We start from the raw sequence: 23,752 nt of genomic DNA on the forward strand, positions 1-23,752 counted from the left end.
CCTTCTTCGTCCTTTGTGTGTCTGCGCTGCAAACATTTGGCATGGCCCAACCAGCTCGACTGGTTCTGTTCTGTTTGGTTTCAGGTTTAGCTTTGTCGCTGCCTCAGCGTGTGGGTCTGTTCTTCAGCGTGTATGTGCGTGCGCAGCCTGAACAGAGGGGCTGCCACGACCAGAGCTCTTCGATGTAGGCAGTTGCGAAACTCCGCCTCCAAAAACGGCCCGCACCAGGACCCCCCCTCCTTTGGATCGTGGGTACCGTGGCGCCACTGCGGCCGCCGCAAGCACTACCCAAAAAACAAACTATTTATTCAAACTGACAATTTAACGTTAAATTTTGTTTTAAAGTGCATCATTCGTTATTTTTGTGCTTTCATAAGTTATTACATTGCTATCTTAACTCCGGTTTTAGGTTGCGATTGTTTCTGCGTCCGCGCATCTACCTTGACCAATTGGCATTTGTGCGGGCACTCCGGCACAACATAGGTCCGAACTGAAGTACTAAATTTTCAGTTATCGTTTGGCCTACAGCTCATTGTATGCCTACGCTATTCTAGTAGCCAAGCAGGCGGCTATTATTTAATCAATTTCAGCTTGCGTAAAGCCGTTGAAGCGACCTATTTTATTTTTTTGCCGCCAGAAGACCGAAGAGGATGCGCACCAGACGACAGTGCGCAAGCGGCGGTTGACCCAGTGGTCGCATTTCTTTTTACTACTTTTGATTCATATGTATATAAAACACTTGCATAGTTGAGCACATTGGGCTCCTTTGGCGTAACAAATTTACGTAAGCAATCAAATACCTTTTATCGCCCAGGTCGTCGAGCGGCGAAACAAGTTGTATAGTTTATTTTGTCGCCAAAAGATGGCGCCACAGTAAAACAAGATGCCAAGCAGTGGACCAGTCTAGGGTCGCTTTTTCGCAACTCCTATTTTGCAACTCCTTTCGCAACTCCTATATCAAGTAACTCTGGCCACGACTGCCCAAGCAGAGCGCTCTTATCTTAGTCACTGCACTGCTAACGAATGGGACTGAAGAGGGGGCGGCATGAGAAGCGTTCACATTTTTCGTCACCAAACCTGCTCTTCGCATCGTGTACACAAAGGTCACATTTCGTTGTCTGCTTTGTTTTAACAAGCCCAGTCTCTTTTTGTGCTAGTTTCCTAAGCTGGGTAAGGGACAAATTTAGTTTCTTGCATTGGCTGTTGCCAATTTTTTAGGGGTGTGCGAATGCCGAGTAGTAACTTTCGAATTGAATATCGAATAGAATTCGGGAAAAAAAAGCCGAATAACGAATCGAATATCGAATATCATTTCTCTCACAGGCCTCGATGTTTCATAGGTTTTTGTGCAAAAGCAGAAGCTACTTCACATGTTCAGGAGACGTGACGTTCTTTTTCATCCAGATGAACGCACTTTTCAACTCACATCGGCGCTACTCCAGGAATCCGGAGCGGGCACGATACAAATTTGAGAGAAAAAAAGAAAATAAGATTGCTCCAATCCACACTGTCATGGTGGTTGGAAAGTAAAGCTTTAAGCGACACCCACAGCAATTGCTGGTGCGACGTCACTTGAATTCACACACATGGCTCTACAAAGAGTGAAACCAGAGATTCTGCCTGCCGTTACCTGCAATTCGCGGGGGCAGCGTCCCCAACGCAGCAGCAGCGTCAGCCACAGCCGGGCTAGAGCGGCGGACGCCGCCGCTGTAGCCCAGCCGTGCGTCGGGAGAAAGAGAAAACGGAGAGGAGCGTCTTTCAAAGGGTGAGACAGCGGAACCTAGCCATCCTGATGTGCAAGCTTGGGGCTATGCCACCGCGCGACACAAGCGCAGATACTGATACTATCAGCATCAGAGCTTAGTGATTCTTATTTATACCGATTTAAACTACTTGGTTTAGTAAATTTGGGCATTGTGAGAAAGCTGAGGGAACTTTTATAATCGCTATTTATCAGAACCAGTTCCTACTTTCGCATTTTGTAATATGGAATATTTCTCAAAACACAACTGAATTGGTGTTCAACAATTTCGAAAACGCAGTCCCATTCGTGGCAAGCAGTGTGCAAAAGGTAGCGTTCCTCTAGCGACCAGATGTCTGTGTGGGGTTTGCACGTTTTGTTTTCCCGCCCTGCAAACCAATCCTTGACGTATTTTAGAACGGGGAGCAAGTGGGCTGGTTGGTGCATGTTTGAAATGTAAGAAACAGCGCTAAAGGACAGGACGTAGATTAGACGACAAACCTCGACGTATCTTTGCCGTACGACCACTTAATTCCGTCGGGTGCGGGCTACCCTGGAGGTGCTGTCGAACAAGTTTAATGAAGCCGTGCGAAGGCACCGCGCAACAAATGCGAAGGTGCACCGAAACAGGGCCAAAACAACTGACGCTGTCGCCAGCGAGCAGGCACTTCCGCACGGGGAACGCTGGGTAAATTCGCTGCACCATCTAGAGTGTGGTCCGCGAGTGAAACCCTCAACCCCCCCCCTTGTTGTCCCGTTGGCTGATAGAGCTAGAAAGCTTTACTTCAAAAACTTGCACTGGAGTTGCTGTACTGCAATCATAGGCCATGACTATAACTCAGAAGCGAGCACTTTGCAGGTATGAACAGTAGGAGGCAAAAACACGGCACAACCACAGTCATGGGCCATGATGCGGCACTTCTTTGGAAGCACATGGGCAGCGTAAAGCGTGTAGTGGAACGAGAGCTTGCGCTACGGTCGCCGGGGACAAGCCTGCGCTAACCAGTAGAACAAGAGTAACCATACACCAACTGCATTAGAAACAGCCGGAACCGCTTTTGATTTTAAACTAACGGAAGCGCTGTCAAAACAATGGCGATCTTCACCGGAAGCTGCCCTAACATTTGAACATCCGGTCGCAGAATTCGGCAGCCAAAGTTGATGGTGATGGCTCGAAAAAAGATCTTTCCAACGCAATTGCACATTACTCCGTGCAGCAGGATAAAATTTATGGCCTCTGTAAGGCGCGCTCGTCGAAAGTGCAATTTGGGTGAAACTTGCCGAGCAGACAGTGTAGCTGCAGTGCGTTATCGTGCGCTGACATCTCGCTTTCGCAAAGCCAGGAAACGTTCGGAAACGCCACTCGACCATTCAAAAAATCACATACTAGATATTCGATTCGCAAGTCGGAGTTATTTGCGGAGGCACTAGTATTTGATTCGTATTCGACTATTCGCACACCCTATAATTTTTACCCTATCCAGAAAATATTCAGTTTAGTTTGAAACTATTTGCAGAGAATGATTATTCACTTTGAGCCCATATGCTGAGTAAAATCCTTGTGCTTTTAGCGCCCCTGTGTTTCGAGAGGGTGGGGAACAGGCTCTGTGCAGTGCTGCTTTGATGTTCATGTGGGTGACCTTCTCCAGAATCTCTCGGGGTTTCTCTCTGTGCGTGCACGATGAGGACAAAAGGGGCGTTGCACTTCCCCTCAGCAGCCGGTGGGCGCGTGCTGAGAGCAGTGGTTGCGCCTGTGTGCGTGCAGTACGGGACCCCCCCCGAGGCGCCCCCCAGCGGTGGCGGTGGTGGGCGGGTGCCTGTGCAGCAGAGCAGCATCCTGTCCATGGACGACGAGGAGTACGCCTCGGACAACGAGCTGACGCAGCTGGGGGACAACGGCCCGTTCAACAACATCTGGAAGCTGCTGAGGCACCCGGCACACCTGGCCGTCTTCCTGCGGTACCTGCTGGCCAACCAGAGCGACCCCTCCAGCCTGGTCAGTGGGCGTTGCCCAAGGTGTTCCTCAGGGTGACGTGCTGAGCCTTGCGCTGCTCATCTCCACAATTATCACGAACAGAAGGCGATCAGGACCACGCGTAAGCGAAGAACAATGTCCGAGCTCTTTGCTGCCCAGAACGAACTGGCTTTATTTATTTTTGGCATCTGCGGCTGTGCCAGGCTGGTACAAACACAAAATGATCAGTGCCATGTGGGGGCGCTGCTTGTTAGTCAACATTGTTGCAAATAGCCTGGAGAAATGTGTGCCACAGACGGTACCAATCTCCCTGTGCGACGGTAGCGTACTGCTTGGGGCCTTGTGCCAACTGTGTGTGCCAGCCTGGTGAAGAGCTCTGAAGGTGCTGCCCCACATGTGCCGTCAAATGGGGCGCGCATCGGAGCAGCACAGGTGGGAGACACCAAAGACGGGCAGCGCAGGGCAGGAGCTCCTTGGAGGCCAGTGGGAGAGGCTCGGAGCTCAGTAGCAGGGTCGTCTTTGCATCTCCCCGCCGCCACAGATTCTCTGCTCTGGCGAGGTCCCGACAGCTGATTTTGCGCTTGCAATGAGAGAAGGTGCAACCAGCGAGGTGGGTCTCCACCGGCTGGCTCCCTTTTGCTGTGGGTGTCAGTGCTGATCGCTTGAAGGGCACTGCATTGCTGCACAGCCTCAAGCGTGGCAGTACTGTCAGCGGTGCGCTCGAGAGCTCATGGGTACACGGAGGCAGTTTGTACTTTCCCATGAGGGCAAAGTGCGAGCATTTTCCGAAAGATTGCCTCATTGGCACAACACCCACACCACTTCAGTGTAAACCGCACTCAAGCATATGCAGTGATGCAAGCAGCCAACAGGCATGTCACTTGCCAGCGACTTCTCGCACTGAATTTGTGATTCTGTTGCAGTTTGCTGAGAGCGACAAAGTCCAATGCAAATTAAACATAGGTTATGAGCTTGCGGAATGAGCTATGTGCGCTTGAAATTTCGTGCATTTTTTTTGGTAGCAGTAAGAATGATGGGGTAAACATTGAAAGGGTGGGCAAATATTTGAAATTTTGAATAGGAATAGAAAATTTTCTTTATTCGAAGTGCATTCGATTAGGAAAATGCACATACTCGAGCCCGGCTACAACGAACTTCATGTCAACGAAATTTCCGCTTCACCAAAATATTTTCCATTCAACGTCATGAACCCTTTGTCAGGCTTGTTTTCACTTCAAGAAAATTGTCGTTCAGAGGAGCTGGGCTGGAACCTTTATTTTACGATTAAATAAGCACAACTCGAGCCATCCGTGATAATTTCTGCAATTACAGTCGAACCCCACTACCATAAAATTCGCTTCAACGAAATAGTGTAATCTTGGTCATACGAATCTCGAGGGGCAGAAAAATATTCGTATCACCCGAAAATTAGTATCATGAGAAAACAAGAAAAAATAGAATAGTGCCACGCATGTGACAGGCGGCGGCAACATGGCGTCGGCTCTTGCCGTGAAGAGGTGCAAGTAGCTTCAGCGACCACTTGTAACCTTTTGTTAAAACTCAGTGCAAAGTATCGTGTGTCAACTCCAGGTTACGCGAGCATCAGAATAATGTACAGAAAAGAAAGGATGGGAACCTGTCAACGTACTTTCAAAACTCTGTGGTATTGTTTCATGACTCTGGTCAGCGCACGCGTGAGATAGTGGAGGCAGCTGAAATGCAACTAGGCGATTTCCTGTGTGTCAGTACAGCATCGGTAGCCTTGTCAGATAAGGAGGCAGCGTTCCTAAGAAAGAACTGGTCATGGTAATGACTGACACGTGTGGGGCAGCGCCAAGTGATTCCGTTATTCTAATCTCTGTATAATTGTGACCTTTTCTGTATCTCTTGCCTTTTTGCTGCTATACATTTCCCCCGATTCAAGAAAATTCAGTTGGAAGTAGCGCTTGTCCTTGTCTTCTGTGTCCGTGTGATTTTGTGCACTCAAGATGAACGTTATGGAATACCAACTGGTCTGAACGCAAGCCCTTTGTCCTTTACCATTTGGATGGCATTAGCAGTCCAGAAGGGCTCGTAGAGTGCCAAAATTTGAGTTTGTATTCATTGATAGCATACTATCGATGGGAATAGGCGTGGTCACGAAAGTGTTAGGGCGGGTGGAAATGCGTAGGGAATACTCCGTGCTCCTCTCTCCACACATGCTTTACTGGCTGACCAGCTGGCCCCTCGTTCACGTGGCAGGAACTGTCTTCAGTGCACGGTGGCCGCTAGGGCAGTGCGCGGATATCATAGTTTATCAGATTAGGTCCACTTACAGACTTGGGTACAAATGGTGCATACCAATGCTGGTTCTGGCTGCTGTAGTACACACTTCGGCACGCGTTTTTGCCTTTCACCGAGCTACGTCTATGTGCGAGTGTGTCAAAAAATGTGCGTAATTACTCCATTCTGATGCGCAAATTTTTTTCGGAATAATGCACCCCAGAATCACATGCGCGTTAGGATGGAGCACCGGCTGAAACATTGATATCATTATGGTTGCTTGTCATAGCGCGCGGCAACCATGATAACACGTTTGCCAGTGCAAAGTGTCCAAAATTTCGCACCTTGCTGCCACACCACAATAGTAATAAAATTCCCCGCATTTCCCCGAGGGGAAGAATGTGAAAGTGCGAATGCAGGAGTTGAATTTGCGCGGTTCGGTAATGTTCGCGAAAGAGAGATCACACACACACACACAACTACAAAGAAAGAAAGATGCATTTATTCACAGACACCTATTTGTGTTGTCGTTGTACTTGATTGCTAGAGCGGATCTCAGCTTTGAAATTTCGTGTCAGTACTCCTTTAAGCGGGTGCATTAGCCCTTCTCACGCCCGATTCCTGGCCAGTCCCCCACGTGGGTATGTGCCATGTCAGCGGCCAGGCAGCGCGCGCCCATCTCCCCCCGTTGCCAAGGAAGACGAGGAGATTCCTGGCCAATCCCCCACGTGGGTATGTGATGCGGACATCGCCGGTGGACGCAGGGTCGCTTAAGAAGTGCATTGCACTTAATAAAAAAGGCAATCGAGGTTGATCCATTCACACAGAATAAAGGCACCTGCTGCACTCAAGGTATTGCACACTAGCATTAAGGTGCATGCACGCATGCTTGCACGCAGTCAGCTACAAAAACAATCTGGCTGCAATCCATGCTGTGAAGGTGGTTGGACTGCGAAGGTGTAAATGACACCCTTGAGACGAAAATTGAATTCACGCACGTGGCTCGACAAAGAGGGAAACTCTGGCAGCCTGTGTTTCACGGGGGCAGAGTCCGAATGCAGCAGTGACGGCAGAAAGAGAACGGGCGCACGCGTGGCTGTAGTGCCATCTCTTTCGCTGCCTCCCCCTCACCCTTGTTGCATGCATCGCCGTCAAGGAGCGGCCCCTCCCCAGACACTGTTCCGTTCACCGCTAATCCAACGCCACTATTTATCCATTGTGCGGTTTGCACTTCATGAGCGCAGGTGGCAGGCCTGCCCTGTTCGTGTCCAGGCTCACTTCCTGGCGTGGTTCCTTTCATTTTGTGCTTCCTTGGCTTATACGGGTAGGCGGCTTCACAGTACAAGAGGGGCGCTTTGGGTGGGCACAGGGGCGTCGCCTGCGGGGAGGGCCGCCACAGGGCCTGGAGGAATGCGTGAGGAAGGTCTTGCCGATAGGATAGCCCTACAGGCTGTCGCTGAACATTTTTTGCTCGTTCTTCCAAGTTTGCTGCCACTCGAGTTTGGAAGTGCCGCAGCCCCAATGCGTGGCTTGCCAAATGTTGCCATGTGAAGCTGGCGTCATAATTAGTGAAGTTATTGAAGCCATAGAAGGCTTGTCGTGTGAAGTAGTTCTGCACTTTTTTTTTATTGATTTCTTTATGCAAAGGTGTTGTCAGCGGACACTTTGTGAACACGTTAAAGAATTAACTTTTAATCCTGCACGGTAATTTGTTATGGGTGCATTATCCCTCGTCTGTGTACTTGTGCAGTAACTTCATTTAAACGCGTAATAAAAACTATTGTTAGTTCATGTTTTCCATGTTTTATTTACTTCACATAGATTAGATGTTCGTTTGGATATTTGAAGGCAATATTCGCCTTATTCATATTTGCTTCATACTCAAAAATGTCAATATTCGCATGCCCCTAGTAAACATGGAAGCACTGCGCACGTCACTATGCCGAACGACGCTACCAAACGCAGCTGTCAGGCACATTGGGCTTGTCTGACGTGGCACTGGTGGACGGGCGTCGGCGACCCTGCCACGTGCATGACTGGCTTGTTGGGGCACACCCAGAGATTCACGCGAAACAGTCACTATTAACTGCGGCAAAAATAAGGCAGGGACAGGTCCACTAAAAACATGCTGAACGAAAGGGCTTTTTGTTCAAGTACCGTATAATGCAGAATATACCGTATAATGCGGAATATAGGTCGAGGCGGAATATAGGTCGACCCCCTTACCTTGTAGCCGAAAAATGCAAAAAAAAAATAATGATGAACCAACCATTGTTTTATTGAGACTATAACTTGTTTTGTCTCAGATTACTCATTACGACTGCTTCTGGCTCGCTGTCGCCCACACAGCAGGTCGTCCTCGGTGCAGTCGAGGGAATTGCTTATGCAGCATTTTTTAAACACTCGCCATGTCATTGTGAAGCGAGCACAAAGCATGGGACACTCGTGTGCAGACCGGAGCGACAGCCAGTCTGTGCAGGCGGTCAGCAAACATCTTGGGATATGCATTCGTAGAGACATCGCACGACGCTAGCGGACAAAATTTTCCCCTTTGTACAGAGCAGCACAGGTGCACAGTGCAGCGCCCATGAAACGAGGCCTTCCGAGCGTTGCATACCGAGAGCTGCCCCTTCAGCTAACGCCGCTAGCAACACTTGGTTTGGTGATACCGAACTGGCGCAAGGCGGACATGTCATTGGCCTTGGAAAAACCCCAACTTTTCTTTTAAATGCTGCTGTGAACTGGCACCAAGTGCCTAAACTCATTTTGAGCAAGAAGAAAATAGCACGCGCACATTCGCCGACAGCGAGAGAAGCAACAAAACAAAGATGGCGTTGCGTCCGATTGATGGTGGTGGCGATGGTGCCTTTGGGGTTTGGATGGGCTCGATGGGCTGCCCGGTCGCCAGTTGACAACTGCGAGTGACTGCAATATAGGTCGAGGGGTGACTTTTCGGGCAATTTTTCTGTAAAAAATCTCGATCTATATTCCGCATTATACGGTACGTCAAAAATAATCCTGAACTCTTTTTTTTTTTTTTTTTTGAGGCATTCCATTCTTTATTCCAACTGTTGTACCAGCACAAATCGAAGGGTGGCCCAATAACAATCTTACGAATGCATACCCCTTTTAGGAACCCTACCTTGCAAGCATGCCTCGCAGGCTGCTGCTTGGCCATGAAAATCGTTCTTGCATTCGGGGTGCAGCCTCTGTGAGTGTTGTTTGTGGTCTGTGGTTTTTCCTGGGGTGAGCTGACCACTCCGCACTTCTCTTTCTTACCTTTTGTTTTATTTATTCGAGGGATTTTTAGGGCCAATGGAATTGTAGAGGGGAGGAGCATTAGAATACGAGGGAAAAAGAACACGGAAGTGCGAGACAGGATTAGCCCATAATACACTGTTAGCTATACACTTAAATCTCGTTATAACGAAGTCAAACGGGCGCCAATTTTTTTTCGTTATAACCATTAGTTCGTTATAGCCACTGACTAATTGTAATACTGATTACCGTACGCGACGGCATGCAGTCAGAGGTAGGTCACCGAGAATGCATCCACTACCGTAGCGGCCGCGCAGTAAAGTGCTGCACGTAAAACAGCAAAAAACTGGAATCAGACACGCAGAAACTGATTTTTATTTACTCGCCGCATACCACGTACCCTTTTACGTAGATGGCGTGAAAAAATCCGTTATGCTGCGCTGATTCATCTTCCTTAACCGAAGGACGGCCCTCTCCGCAGCATCAGCTATGTCGAGGCCGTCTTCGCCGTCTTTGTGCCCGCCGAAGTAGCGGCGCAGCAGATCCACCGCGTCCAGTGCCTGGGAAGATGTCGGCACGTCGTCCGCGCAGGGTGAAGAGTCGTTGTCCTCGACACACTCGTCATCGCTTCCCTCTTGCGGACAAGCAGCGCCAAGCACGTAGTCACTGTCCGCCAGTTCCTCCGTAGCCACAACGTCGGAATCTATGCTCACGTAGTCGCAGAAGGTTTCGCCTCCACGCACGACACCGGAATCAACGAGAGCGCTCCACGATGCCACGGCTTCGTTCGATGCAGAAGTGTCATCGGGGGCGCCAACTCGGTCAGCTGACTCGTCGCTGTCAGAACTGCTTTCGCTGGCAGCAAATGCACGGCGAAAACAGTTGGCGACGGTGCTGGCAGTGACGCTCATCCATGCTGCGTGAAGCATTTCCATCGCCATGTACAAGTCGATCTTGGTGTCGCGTTTCAGGCGCATGTTTAGAAGGAGCCGGTCTATAACCCGCTTTCTATAACCAGCCTTCAAGGACATGATGACGCCTTGATCGAGAGGCTGTATCACCGCTGTGCAGTTGGGGGGCAAGAACCGAAGTTCGATGTTTTCAAGCGCCACACCTGTGTGATGGGCCGAACAGTTATCTAAGAAAAGGCATATCTTGCGATTCTGCCTCTTCAACTTCTCGTCCCAATCACACAGCCACCCCGCAAAAACGTCCCGTGTCATCCAGGCCTTCCTGTTAGCAAGGTACTGGAGTTGAAGTCGCCTCTTTCCCTCAAAGCACCTCAGCGATGTGCTTTTCCCCATCACCACAGGGGGGATCTTCTCCGATCCATCCATGTTCGTGCACAGGAGCACGCTGTGTTTTCCACCACGACACAGCTCTCCCTTCAAGGACAGAGTCCTCTGCGGCAACATTTGGTAAAAGAGCGCTGTCTCGTCAGCGTTGAACACGTTTTGTTCTCCGTACTTCCGAACGACGGGTCCAACGTTGGCTTGCACCCATGCCGTAGCCGACTCTGCCGACGATATCGCGGCGTTCCTTAAATCACTGTAGCCAGCCGTCGCTTGCAACAAAGTTGTCGCAGCCCAAAATACAAGCGAAGTCGATCGCTTCTCTCTGGAGGAGTGCCCCACTCACGGGCAGCCCTTGCATCTAAAAACCATTTGAAGAGAGCCTCTTCGACGGCTTCAAAAGCAGGTGACCGCAACTTCTTCCGGCTACCTTTAACGCCGCGTGCGACAGCGCCCGTGATGGCTTCCTTGCTGCCGAGAATGGTGGAGAGGGTGCTCGGCGCGATTCCAAAGTCTTTGGCCACTTGCGTCTTCTTAGTCCCTGCTGCCACCGCTCGAATTATGGCTGCCTTTTGGTCGAGAGCGATAACTTTGCGTTTACGCTTACATCCACTGCTGCTGTCGCTCATTGTCCTCCCGTGAAACACGCCACACAACTGGATGTAGAAAGCGAACCGGCGGAGCGTCCTACGCCTACACTGCTACCGCTGCTGCTTCCCGTGCGTGCATAAACAAAGCAAGCAAGAGAAGCAGCGCGCCGCGGCGTGCCGTGTGCAACAGACCGTCAGTAAGAGCTTGGCTTGGCTTGGAGCGTCGCCGGATGGGGCAGCGCTGCCGCGAGAGGTTTAAAATGCCGCATCGGATGCAAAAAATGGGGCCGCGCTTTTTTAAAAATCGATATGTTTTTCGCAAAGCGGGTTGCCAGTTTGGGACAAAAGTTGTTCGTTATATCCCTTGATCAGCAAATTTTTTATTCGTTAAAACGCAGTTTTAAACACATGGGCTTCTATGGTGACTTTCAAGGGGAATTGCAACTATTTCGTTATATGCGTTATTTCGTTATAAACCGCTTCGTTGTAACGAGATTTAAGTGTAGCACTAAAAAAAAAAATGGAAAAAAAAAACAGGCGAACACGAAAAACGAGCACTACAGAGCACCTGTTTATACAATGTTGACCAGAGAATCTCAAAAGTAGTGGGTATCAGTAATAGACGGAGCGTTAGATTAGCAGGAAGCGGATAATCATGGGTGAAAAAAGGGTGAATGAAGTGTTTTAAGTTTGGCAGCATTGCAGTTGCACTGCTGTAGTTGGTTTTCCGAGCGAGCTCGAGCAGGCGGGCGCCTGGGCGAGCAGTGTGTGGTCTTGCAGCTGCGGTGGTTGTGTGGCTGCGCAGCTGTTCCTGATGATCACCAACCTGTACAAGCTGGGCACGGGCAAGGAGATGAAGAAGTGGGCCTACGAGATCACCTCCACCTTCCTCGTCCAGAGCGCGGTGAGCGGGGACCGGGGGTGAGGGAGGTGGCGGCTTCGCTCTGCCTCAGCATGCCAGCTCAGCACTCGGGGCACAAAGGGAAAAGGGGCAGAGGCACATTGGGGGATTTGTGTGGGGGGAAAATAAACGCATGCCTTTCTGGGGGAATGTCTCTCTCGAATGGCGTAGAGGGGGGGTTCCTCAGGGAGGGGGTGTGCGGGCACATTTCGGGGGTCGGTGGAGCCTCCGCAGTGGAGTGAAACCCGGCCTGCTCCTGCTGGTCTCTCTTGGCGGGGGGGCAGTGCTGTGTTCTGCAGCCCCGGCTGCTTCCCCTTCCCTTCTGGCGTGTGCTTTTCGCGAGGGCCACCGCCAGGGTGCGTCCCGCCACTCGCGGGACATTGTGCCCGCCCGGAGGGAGTGTTGTGCTGCAGCAGTGGCGAGCGCCCTGGCCGAGCGGAGGCCGCTGACGTGTCCCCCTCTCTCCCGTGCAGCCCCTGAGCATCGAGAACATTGACGAGGCCATCCTCAAGGAGATCGGTACGTGGCCGCCGCCGCCGGGGGCCATCGCCACGGGACCGGGAGGGGGCCCTGCGTCAGCTGGGATAGAGTGCCTCCTTGCTGCCCTTTCCTTGGTGCTCAAACGACTGAAGTTCCCACAATGAAGTACCGACCAGCCCACATAGACACCTCAATTCAGACACCTTGACGCTTTGCACCAGGATGCATGCCCAGTGATCGAGATGCCTTCGGGAAACCCAGAAGGAAAAAGGGAAAGCTATGTGCAATGCCTCAAGTGAGGAGATCAAGTTGAGGGCCGCTTTGGTGTCGTGGCCATGCTTTTTCCATAGATACAGTGGAAACCCTGGTTATGTGACTCTCGAGGGAGTGCACAGAAACATTTTATGGTTGGGGTGGGGGTGAATACCGCCTGCGTTGGTGGAGAAAGAGAAGCATGCACAGGGTTCGCACAGGTCCTTGAAAACCTTGAAAACCCTTGAATTTAGAAGTGTCAATTTCAAGGCCTGGAAAGTCCTGGAATTTTTAAATGGTCCTTGAATACCCTTGATTTTTCCGGAGAGAATCAATGGCCCTGCCTTTCCACAAGAATGTAAAGTGTTTGTCATACATTTTAGGTGTTAACAAATGTAAAGAAACATTGTAACGATCAAGTTTCAGTGTATTGCGTGAAATTACAAGTTTGGTGGATTTTCATTATTACGAGGCGACATTGGGAGGAGGCACTTGTCAATCCAATCCATATCATGAGACAATCCAGTGAAAGCCAGCTTCTGTTCTCTATCTTGCATCTTCCATCTAGTCTGTGCCTCATACGCTCCATCTACGTTTGCTTTTACGTGCAAATGATGGACGTGCACATAGTTCGTCCTGCCTTGAAGCAACACTTGCTCCAGCTGATGCTCTTGCTGACAAAACAGGAGATGCAGGCATTATGAACTAAGTTTTGAAATCAAACAGCCTCAGAAAAACACAAAGAAAAAAGAAAAACCTGTAAATACCAGCCATGAAATAAAAAAATAAAGCTGGGGGAGCATTTACGAACCCGTTAACACCTATCTAAATGTGCACTAATGTGCTTAGGTATTGTGCAATAAAAAACTTTTGCATTGTGTTGGAAAGGTTATAAATAATCCCAGATAAAACATTAGATGGGGACCTTGAAAATGTGTTTTCTGGTCCTTGAAAACCCTTGAATTTTTGCTTTTGAAGCCTGTACGAACCCTGATGCAACAGGGCGTGTGGGGAAGCAGTGTCAAAGGGGCTGGTTTCTTGCTCAACCGCTGGGCAGGGCTGAGACAGCTGCGCAGAGTGCGCACTTTTGATACAAATGTGCTTTCCTGCGCCAGGCTGCTCCAAAAGCTTGAAAATTGCAACAATTGCACCAAACTGCTCCAAAACTGTCTGAGAGCCAAGGATTTTAACGCTCCCATCAGTCTCAGTGGGGAAAAATGCTTACTGACGGCATATTTTCTAGCACCCCCAAGGTGGTGCTGTTTGAAAAGGTTTGATTGATTGATCATTCAATAAAAAGCCTGCATAAAATTATCCCCAAGATAGTTTTTTCGAAAGTCACAATGTTGAGTTGCACATGTTATATTCTGTGCGTCTTTAAAGTTTTCCCATCGAAAACCATTGCAAAGTTCTGTATAAAAAATACTTATGTGTGCTGGCGGGACAAACTACAGTGATGCTACCGTTGCGCCAATTGCGCCAAACTGCGCCCAAGTGCTCTGGCTGCTACATCCTGCTACATTTCCTCTAAATTTGGTGATTCTGCGCCCAACCTGCGCCCAACCTGCGCCCAAGCGTGTACGCCAACTTTCAGAAACGAAACTAAATACTTGAGGTTCGCCATTGAAAGCGACATCGCGGTGCACCTGTTTTCAGGACGCAATCCGAGCCAAGCCAAGGCAAACTGGCCCTTGTTGCGATAACGGCGACGATACGGTTTGCGGCTGGCGCCTCGTAGGCGTTGTGAAATCTCCTCCCCTTCCCGAGGCTGTTAATACCGTGCAGTGCGCTTCGCACTTATTGGGCTCGCGAGACCGGCTGCCTCCGTCGCGACCGTCCGCCTCGCGGTCTTCGGGCCTCGATATGCGTCGTTATGAGCGTGCCGTAATCTCGAAGCACGGCGACAACGTCAGGCGACGTGAAATCGCCGTACTCGCTCGCTAACGCGCCCCGACAGCGTACGCGTCGACGGGGTGCTTGCGGAGTTGTGCTGGAAGAAAAGTAGACGAGAGATGAGGATGCAGGAGTTGTAGTTAGAGTGGAATCTGGATGATACGATTCTGGGTGACACGAATTTCGGGATGATACGAACTTCTGATAAGTCCCAGCGAAATTGCACTGTTTGAAATAGGAAAAATTTCGGCTCTTACGAACGGACCTGCGGTGCCCGGCGGATAAGAACGAGTCGGCGAGGTGCGCGACTGCCGCTACGGCGACGTACGGGCTCTCTGCCCTCTTTGTCGCTCCTTATCCAGGAACGGCCAAGCTGTTTTCTGCTCGCGAAAACGCGCCGCGAAACCACCCGCACGCTGCGCGGGGCGCGGCCGACCGCGGCAACATGGCGGCAGTTTCGGTCGCGAAGTGGTGCGGGACGCTCAAGAAACCGCTTCTAACCGCTCTTTAAAATGCCGCTCAAAGCACACGCGAAGTTTCTTGTGCGGTACATGAGCGAATAATGTGAGCGAAAACGGTGCTATAGAACATCATCCGCACCGCTAGTGAAAGCGCCCATGAAATATCTGTCGGGGTTCTAAGCCTAAACAACTCCGGCGGAGCCAGCCGGCTGTCTGGCCTTCTCGCACGCCTTCTCATTGGCGCAAGTCGTCGGGCTCCTCCCACTGCCACACGCATCGCGCGTAATTTTCTGACCGCGGGTGCCGAATCGCCGACGCGCACGAATCGCGTGCAAAAACGCTCCTGTAGTGAGTGAGCTTGAGCACCGCGAGTGAGGAGATGAGGTCCAGAAAGGACCGCTCGGCGACATGGAGGTTAAAAAAAAAAAAGCGGAGAAACGTCACGGATTTCGTCACGCGAAAGTAAGAAAAGAAACAATCGAAAACTTGTTTTAGTGCTTAATTTTTTGGTCTGTGTTGTTCACAAGAATTTCGGATGATGCGAATATTTTTCGCGGTGCCGCGAGATTAGTATCATCGAGATTTTACTGTAAACAGATGAGAATTCACAAAGTGCAGGGGGGAGAAAATAGTATGCAAGGGGCAGGAAACGGTGACATAGTTCGGGCCGCGCGCCGGCGAGCAAGTACGGCAATTTCACGACGCCTGACGTTTTTTGCGAGCTTAACGTGTGCGGTACGCATATGACGACGCCCGTCTTAGATTTCACGTAGAGTTCATAGAGGCATAGAATTCACATACGTGGAAATTGAAGGTGAAATGCGCGCATGTGGCCTTGCAGAGAGTTAACATAGTCTCGGGGTGGGGACTACCTTGTCATGAACGGAGGCATTTTGGTTGCTTGCAGCAAACCTGTCGTGAAGGGGCGAGATTCAGCCAGGTGCTGCATGTTGGTTGCCAGAAATGGCTGCCCGCTGCCTTTGTAAACAATAGCGCTGCTATCGGTGGCTTGTCGTTTTAGACCCTTACGGTGGCAGCGCTGACGCTGCTAAATAGTGATGCATGTTCAGTTATGCAGTCAAAGCCGTGGAGCTACTGATGTCATTGGTCAGTGCTCCCACAATAGCCTTCAAATAGTGCTCGTCGTTGTGACAAGCAATTTTAAGTTTGTTCATGGTAAATCTTCTATTGTGTAAAAATGAGAGCTTGCTTTTTTTTTAATTTTTGTTGTGCAGGCCGCTGCACAAAGTTCAATGCAGAAATTCTTCAGGAGACTGATGAAAATGAGGACAAAATATCCATGTTCTGGGTTCTTTTAATTTTTTATTATCGTGGAAGGGCGTGCTTTTAGCGAATATCTATCATGAATGCAATACGTGTCTTAAAATTGCTTCTATCAACACCTGCTCCGAAAGCTGGTTTTGCTGCTCCGAAACGCATTTTTGCCTGCTCCAAAAGCTGCTCCAAAGCGGCCTAAGCCGGTAGCATCACTGAAACTACTTCTGCAAGTTAATGAAAAAATGGCATGGCAATTTTCGGAGCGCTGTATCTCTGGAACGACATTACTGGGCGCCGCCATATTGGTGTGGTGAAGATTGGAAAACATGGCCGCCAGGTGAAGCAGTTGCTCGTGGTTCAGGCAGAGTGCTCTTCACTGATTTCTAGCATAGTTTTGGTTAGGGGAGTGGTTGGGTTTACATTTAGTCGTCTGATCTGTTGTGGAAAGACAGAGTTCGTCAAAAAAAAAAAAAAAAAAAGAAAACCAACGTGGTGCTCGCGAACTTGCCATGTTTCGGCCTTGAGTGTGAGGCACGATGCGTGCTTAAAGTGAAATTTCAGACTCGTTGCGGTGTTATAAAGTGCTGAGTTATTGTCACCTTTGACAGCAAGCTTGCGGGAATGGGACGATTGACACCGCAGAAGTGGTGGCTATATCGCCACAAAATGTTCAAACAGTGTCCGACAATGGGGCGGGCTATTATTTCATGCTAGTAATAATGGTTCATCTATCTGAAGTGAAATTTAATGCCAAAAGGGAGGTGGCTTACCGTGCCGACGTTAGCCAACATGCAATTGTAGTTAACGTGCACCTTGGGAACGAAATGGGAGGGCTGGTGGGGTGGGACTGCTGTCACTTGCAAGTGCGCAACGTTTGCCGTGGCTGTATGTACTTGTGCGTAAAGCTGAGTCTGGGATTACAAAAAATAATAATTTGGGCATTTACATGGCAATACAAATGCCTTACGATTGTCTAGTTCTTCAATTGGATATTTTCAACGACACTCCACACTATCAATGCATTTAGCCTAAGAATTTAAAAATGGTATTTAAAAGGTAGTGCAGTTCGTACCTTATCATACACTGGTAGAAAAAACTTCATTGAAAGGCTCTTTGAGTGTTACGTACGTTCAAAACCATTTAAAAAGTGCACTCTCCCCCCCCCCTCCAGAGTTGCGAAAAATTAGATTTTTTTTAGGCTCGCAAGGTGACGTACTAAATGTCATTAACTGCTCCGAATAAAGGTTCTTCTGCTCCAAAATCGAGATTTTGCTGCTCCAAAAAGTGCTCCCAAATCTGATGCAGCTGTCTCACCCCTGACTGGGGCCAGTTTGAATTGGGGCTGAGCTGTCGTACGAAGTGCGCTTGCATTGTTTCAACAGGGGAGTTTGCCAGGACCGCAGAGAGGAGCAGGTTTTCTGCTCTGGTATATGCGAAAGTAGGCGTGCGAGAGTCTTTGCTCGCTTTCGTAAACTGGTTGGGGGCTGCAGCAGGTCTCCCTTTGCGTGCCCCCGCCGCCAGAGGAAGAATGTGCATCATTGTGTGCCCCCCCCCCCCCCTCCCTCCCGTGGCCGGTGCAGACAAGGTCCTGCAGAGCAGCCAGGAGCAGGGGGGCCAGGAGGAGGAGGAGCTGAAGGACGTGTTCCTCAAGGCCCGCGAGAAGGCCATGGAGCAGCTCAAGCGGCTGCTCACCGACTTCCGCAACACCCGCACCATCGGTAGGCCCGCCTGCCCGGCTCTGCGCCCTGGCTTTCACCGGGGACCGGGGGGGGGGCTCGCCAAGTGGCACGCGCATGGCTATCACCACTCACGTTCTCTGGGCTGGGAAGAAGGGAGGGCAGAGCTGCGTCGAGACGTTACTCCAATTCTGCCGAGAACTGGCAACTGTTTCGAAAAAGGACCTTGCGCAGAGAACTTCAGTGGCGACAGCCATGCACGTGCCACTTGGCGAGCCCCGGCTGCCTTCCCTGCGGTGCTGGGGCCATTTCCTATTTCCTATTTGGGAACTATTTCCTAGGAAGTGGGAAATGGTTTCGAGGAGTGCCTTGCCTCTGACATTAGCCCCCCTTTAGCATTGCAGCAACTTGCAAGGAGATCTCCAACTTACCGTATTTTCCGGTCTATAAGTCGCACCCCCCTCAAAATGACAGTTTTTCAAAAAAAAAACGTATATAAGTCGCACCATTGTATAAGACGCACCGGTATATAAGACGCACTTCTTAATTAGGTAAACTCATAGTGTATCAGATCGTTAGAAAGTACGGCGACAGGACATGGTTGTGACGGCCGCCGCCTATTAACGCATCCTCCTGTAGGCAGGGCTAGACACGGGCATATAACATCCAAAGTCTGGACATAACCAACTTCTCAAAAATGGTTTATGGATACCCACAGATGGCATGTACTTACGGACGGCGTTTAGGCAAAACCATCAGTCTTTTTCCTCAGACTCGCTAACAGTATCTTCAGTGGGAGTTCCACCGGTGCATCACTGTCGTCCTCCGACTCTCTGATGTCTTCTTCGCCAACATCGTTACCACTCGCGGACCGGATTACTCTGGCCTTTATCAACCCGGCTACAACTGTTTTTGTAGAAATGGAGTCCCAAGAGTCGGAGACCCATTTGGCCACCTCTCCAAACGTCGCGCATCTGTTGTGTGCTGTTGTAAATCAGCGCAATAAAGGTGTCATGGCGGACGGAAGTGACGCGACGGGAAGTGGCACGAAAATCAAAACTTATCTCCAAGCTGTCATTTTAAAAATTAGCAACACGTTTACCTCCTTCAGAGTAACTGTCCGTAATAATGGATGAGCTGCATTTTATTTTTGCAACCCAGTTTGATGTTACTTTGAATTTATTCTGAACTGTAGTTACACTGCGCATGGCCTAAAGTGGCGCGTGGTTGTCGCAGGCCATTATCATTCTTTTTGACTAGAAAAAGCTGCAAATTCTTTGGTGCAATGTCCCGAAGTGACATATGGGCTATGAGAAATGCCGTACCGGTGGACTTGGGATTGATTTACACCATAGAGCTGTGTCTCAACGTGCGCTGGCCACGCGCAGCCGCCGCGAACCAGATTTATTTCATACATAAGTCGCACCGGTGGATAAGACGCACCAACGAAAATTTCAGAAAAAAAACGCGACTTATACAGTTGAACCCCTTTATAAGAGACATGTACTAGGGATCAGTTTCTGTCTCTTATACGAGATGTCTCTTATAAGCAGGGAACCATGTTTTCACTTACTAATCAGGCCCTAGTTCAATGTGGGCACCGTATGACTAAAATAAGCTCAACAGAACACTACAGCATGTTGAAAAAGATTCATTCTAATTTATGTTTGGCCCCCAGAATTTATGAAACAGTTTTCAATCTTTGTTTGCTTCATGACTGTATTTACACTGTTTTTTTATAACCGATTCTACGAGCTTTCTCTCCTTTCACTGTTTGTGGAAGATGAATCGTAGATGTTGAGTTCACAAGCCTGATGAATAGCCACAGCGCACAGCTTCTTCCGTTGTGTGCTCAGGCTATTCACTACGCTTGCAGGACTTAGCATCTGTGATGCTTCTTGATTGGGAGCTACGCGAGTGGGAGAGCCTGCACGTGAGATCGTGCTCCATCCAATGGATGGCAGTAAGCTTCAACCACTTCTGTAAGTTGCATTTCTATTGGCAGGGCTTCTCATCGTCATTTCATAGCTGACTGAACCACTGTGTGTTTGCTGAAGTTATAATAAATAGCAAATGCAGGCGCCTGTCGACCACCTGTGTTTCCACAATGGAAGCAACTGCAATTAGTGACTGGTGGCACTGCATCTGAAGTTAAAATGTCTGTTACAAGCGAGAATATTGATTAAAGTTCAAGGATGACTTGTCCCTTATAACCAACTGTCTTCTGCATCCGATGTCTGTTATTAAAGAGGTCAATTTAATGGTAGAGATAGGGCAGCCAACCAAGTGGGTGAATAGTGTCTATTATACCCATTTGTCTCTTACATCCATGTCTCTTATAACGAGGTTCAACTTACACTGGAAAATGCGGTATGTGGCTGCAGTTTCTGTGCTGCGCAGGACAAACAGGGCAGAGAGAAAAGGAACACAGGACAAGCGCTGAACGGCCTGTGTCCTGTTCCCTCAGTCCTGTCGCCTCTGTGCTGCGAGCGTGAACATGTACCAACTAAGCCGGTTTTCAGTGTTACTCCATTTCCTGTCATGGCCTATCCTGGCCCCCTCGTGTGTGTGGCAACTGAGCAGGTGAGGTCAAGAGGCTTCGCCCCTGCAGTGGCTCTGGGAAGTGCGTGCTGCTTGGTCCTCTTGTTCTCCGGCAGCCCTGGTGCGCCGTTCCTAAAGGTAGCAGCGCAGGTAAAACAGAGAAGACAAGAACAGAAACAAGGCGGCGGGGACTGTGCGGAACTGCGAGCTGATTTTACTGGGAAGGAAACACAACACAGATACAAGTTGACCAACGAGAGGCTCTCATCTGTGCGTGCCGTTAGTTCAGTTTCCTTGTTGGGAGCGTGATGCACGCCTCCCGAAGTGCTAGAATTCATTCCGACGCTGTGTCCTCCATCGTGTTCCCAGAAAAAGAACTGACCTTGCTGCGCATGCATGAACGAGAGCTCCTGGGCGGACAGCTTGTGGCTGTGTTCTGCTTCATTCAATGCAAAATCAGCCGCAAGTTCAGCGCAGTCCTCGTCACCTTGCCTTGTCGTTGTCTTTTCTCTGCTGCTAACTTCGAAGTGTGCACCACCAACAGGCCCGGTTCGCCACATTAATCATTGCAGGAGCCACTGTGGGACGGGTGCCTGGCCACTGCAGCGTCAGGTGTTGGCCCGTGCATAGTGCTGCGCTGCCAGGAGATACACTGGCGCAGAATTCCGAGTGGGGTGTGCTTAAAAAATGTCCGCTGCGCGGCCATTTGTCTCTGACCAGTGACGTGCATAGAAACTGCCTTGGTTGCGCTGCGGCACGCCTGCTTTCAGCCAGCCAGGGCTCACTTGACAGGGGAAACGGGCGTGAAATCGGCCAGACTGAGAGTTGCGCCTCCGATCTCCCGTGTGCAGGTCTGTCCGGCCTGTACATGCCCAACGACGTGACACTGGATGACGCCCTCCGGGACAAGAACGTCGAGCTGCGCATCATCGAGTCCACTCTGCTCAACGAACTGGAGACCCTTGCGTAAGGCCCCTCTCTTTTTCGTGCTCCCTAAAGGTTCGGTTGTGGGGTCGAGAGAGGGTCACGAGTGGTGGTGGGCGGCGGCGCAGGCGGGAGGAGCCGGAGAACCTGACCGACTACAAGTCGGCGCTGGCCTCTGCACTGGCCACGGTGCTCAAGAGCTTCGGCGTGAAGACGCCCAGCGCGCTGGCCCTCATGGAGCGCTTCCCCACCTTCGTGGCCCGCGAGAAGTCGCGCCTCAAGTTCTTCCCCCGCAACAGAAAGGTTGGTGGGCGGCGACATGAGGGACGCTTGGACCAAGTGCAGGATGCATGCGTACGCACTCGCGGGCAACCGAGCCGTCAAAGCGGGGCTTCGACTGGTGTTTTCAACCTGGCGTACTGCACTGGAGCGGGGCGACGTGGTGTCGTAGTTGTTCTTGCACTGCCACCAACCGTTCTGACGCACGGCCTGTGCTGTTGTGAGGAGGGTGCGTCATTAACGGGTGCACCTTTTCAGGACGTAATGTAATTCGGGGCTGCGCTTTTTGTGTCGCTGTAATATTGGCCCGCTGCTTTCCCGTTTGCTCACTTGGTCCATCTCTTACGACCGTCTGTGTAAGCCTCATCTTATACATTAGACGAAGGCCGAGAAATTCACTATCACAGCCGCACTGTTACCAAAACATCTAGTTAACGTAAATGGGCTTGAATTAGGAATCCTAGAAAAATTGAAAATGATCCCTTACTATAGCTGGGGTTTTTCCCTTTATGAAAACTTTCTGCTTCTGACATGTTTACTCTAAGAACGCATGTTGTGCCTCGACGTGCTTTGTAGCTGGATGCCTGTCATTTGATTTGCACGGCTTCACTTGGTAGCAGTATGTGGCTTGTAGAGACAAATCCAGCTGTGCACAAGGTCACGGGAAAATAACGCAGCTTTTTGAAGACCTGACTCCTGCAATGAATGAGTTCCTGCCTCATGGGTGGTTTATGCACCAGGATGATTGTATGTGAAAATTGTTTTTGAACACGTTTTGACCTTTGACCTTTGCTTAGGCATCATTCTTTGTAGCTACGTGGCAGAAAAACAATCCTGCATTATAAACGATATTTCCTCAGATATTTTGTACCTGGTCTCGTCACAAAAGTTTAATGCCTATGAAAACTGAGCATGACGAACCAAGCTTTGAATTTAGTTCATTATATCCAATACTTTGCTGTGCCAATGTTTTTTTAAGGGGCCATGAAGACAAAGTATGTTTGCTTCATTGGAAAGACAGCTTTGTCCCAATAGCAGTGATACCAGTTATAGAGTAGAACCCCGTTACAACAAAGTCCGCTTCAACGAAATTTCCGTTTCAGCGAAATATTTCCAATTCCCCGTCAGCTAGCCATAAAAGTCAATGCAACTAAGTACTCACCACAACAAACCATTTGTCTGGCTTTCTTTGCTTCAACGAAATTTACGCCCATTGGGGCTGGGTTTGAACATTTGTTTTACAATAAAAATAAGCATAACGCCAGCTATCTGTAACTTTCTATACGTTCGGGACACTTAGTTTCACCAAAAACATGCGCCGCGTGCACACCATACAACCCAAAACAAAACAAACTCATAGGCGGACGCCATTGCTTGCTGGTGATAACGATGTGGCTAGCGGTCTTAACATGAGGCGCAGACCCAGTTCACCTAGCCAGAGCTACAGCCAATCCGTATCCAATTGAAATCACGGCGCCGTCATGTATGCGTTGTGAGCAGCTGTCCTTGCCGTTTTCCTTCTACCATTCTTCATCCTTCTACCATTCTTCATAGCCAAGAACAAGATTCATGTTTGCGTGTTTGGCCTTGAAGCCGAGTCATCCCATCTTAGTCGCGAGCGCGCGAGCGTGTTAAATGCAAGTGCACGTCTTGCCCGCCAAGGTCAGTAGCTGCCGTGCCCTGTGAGAGGATAAGATAACAGCACTGCTCCTGCCACAAGCGAGAGGGGAGCTTCCGACGGCCTAGCAGCTATCTGCAAGTAACCAGCTCGGTGGACACGCCTTGTTGTGCAGCGATACGTTTTGCGCCTGCATTTCTTCACCCCCCTCCCCCCCCCCCCCCCCCCCCTCCCTTTGCGTGCAGGTGAAAATCAGATAGCCATTGGTATGTTTGTTATCCGAATAAACATCACGTTATTGTGCGTCGCTCCTTTTTCTAAACATTGTATT

The 23,752-nt window shown here is 49.9% G+C and overlaps 1 protein-coding gene across 7 annotated transcripts in view; it reads left to right on the plus strand.

The window, feature by feature from the left end:
- LOC144179475 (rho guanine nucleotide exchange factor 11-like) overlaps positions 1–23,752 on the plus strand; it is a 207,175-nt gene that overhangs the window by 42,834 nt on the left and 140,589 nt on the right. For all 7 annotated transcript variants that reach the window (XM_077707850.1, XM_077707847.1, XM_077707844.1 and 4 more), the window contains 6 exons: positions 3,507–3,737; positions 11,924–12,022; positions 12,493–12,538; positions 17,964–18,101; positions 21,452–21,566; positions 21,653–21,827. In XM_077707850.1, the coding sequence (XP_077563976.1) occupies positions 3,507–3,737; positions 11,924–12,022; positions 12,493–12,538; positions 17,964–18,101; positions 21,452–21,566; positions 21,653–21,827 (804 nt within the window). The remainder of the gene's footprint in view (positions 1–3,506; positions 3,738–11,923; positions 12,023–12,492; positions 12,539–17,963; positions 18,102–21,451; positions 21,567–21,652; positions 21,828–23,752) is intronic.

Source organism: Haemaphysalis longicornis, unplaced genomic scaffold, assembly GCF_048455015.1.
Source record: "Haemaphysalis longicornis isolate Haplotype H1 unplaced genomic scaffold, Haemaphysalis longicornis Haplotype H1 scaffold_4, whole genome shotgun sequence".
Taxonomy (NCBI): domain Eukaryota; kingdom Metazoa; phylum Arthropoda; class Arachnida; order Ixodida; family Ixodidae; genus Haemaphysalis; species Haemaphysalis longicornis.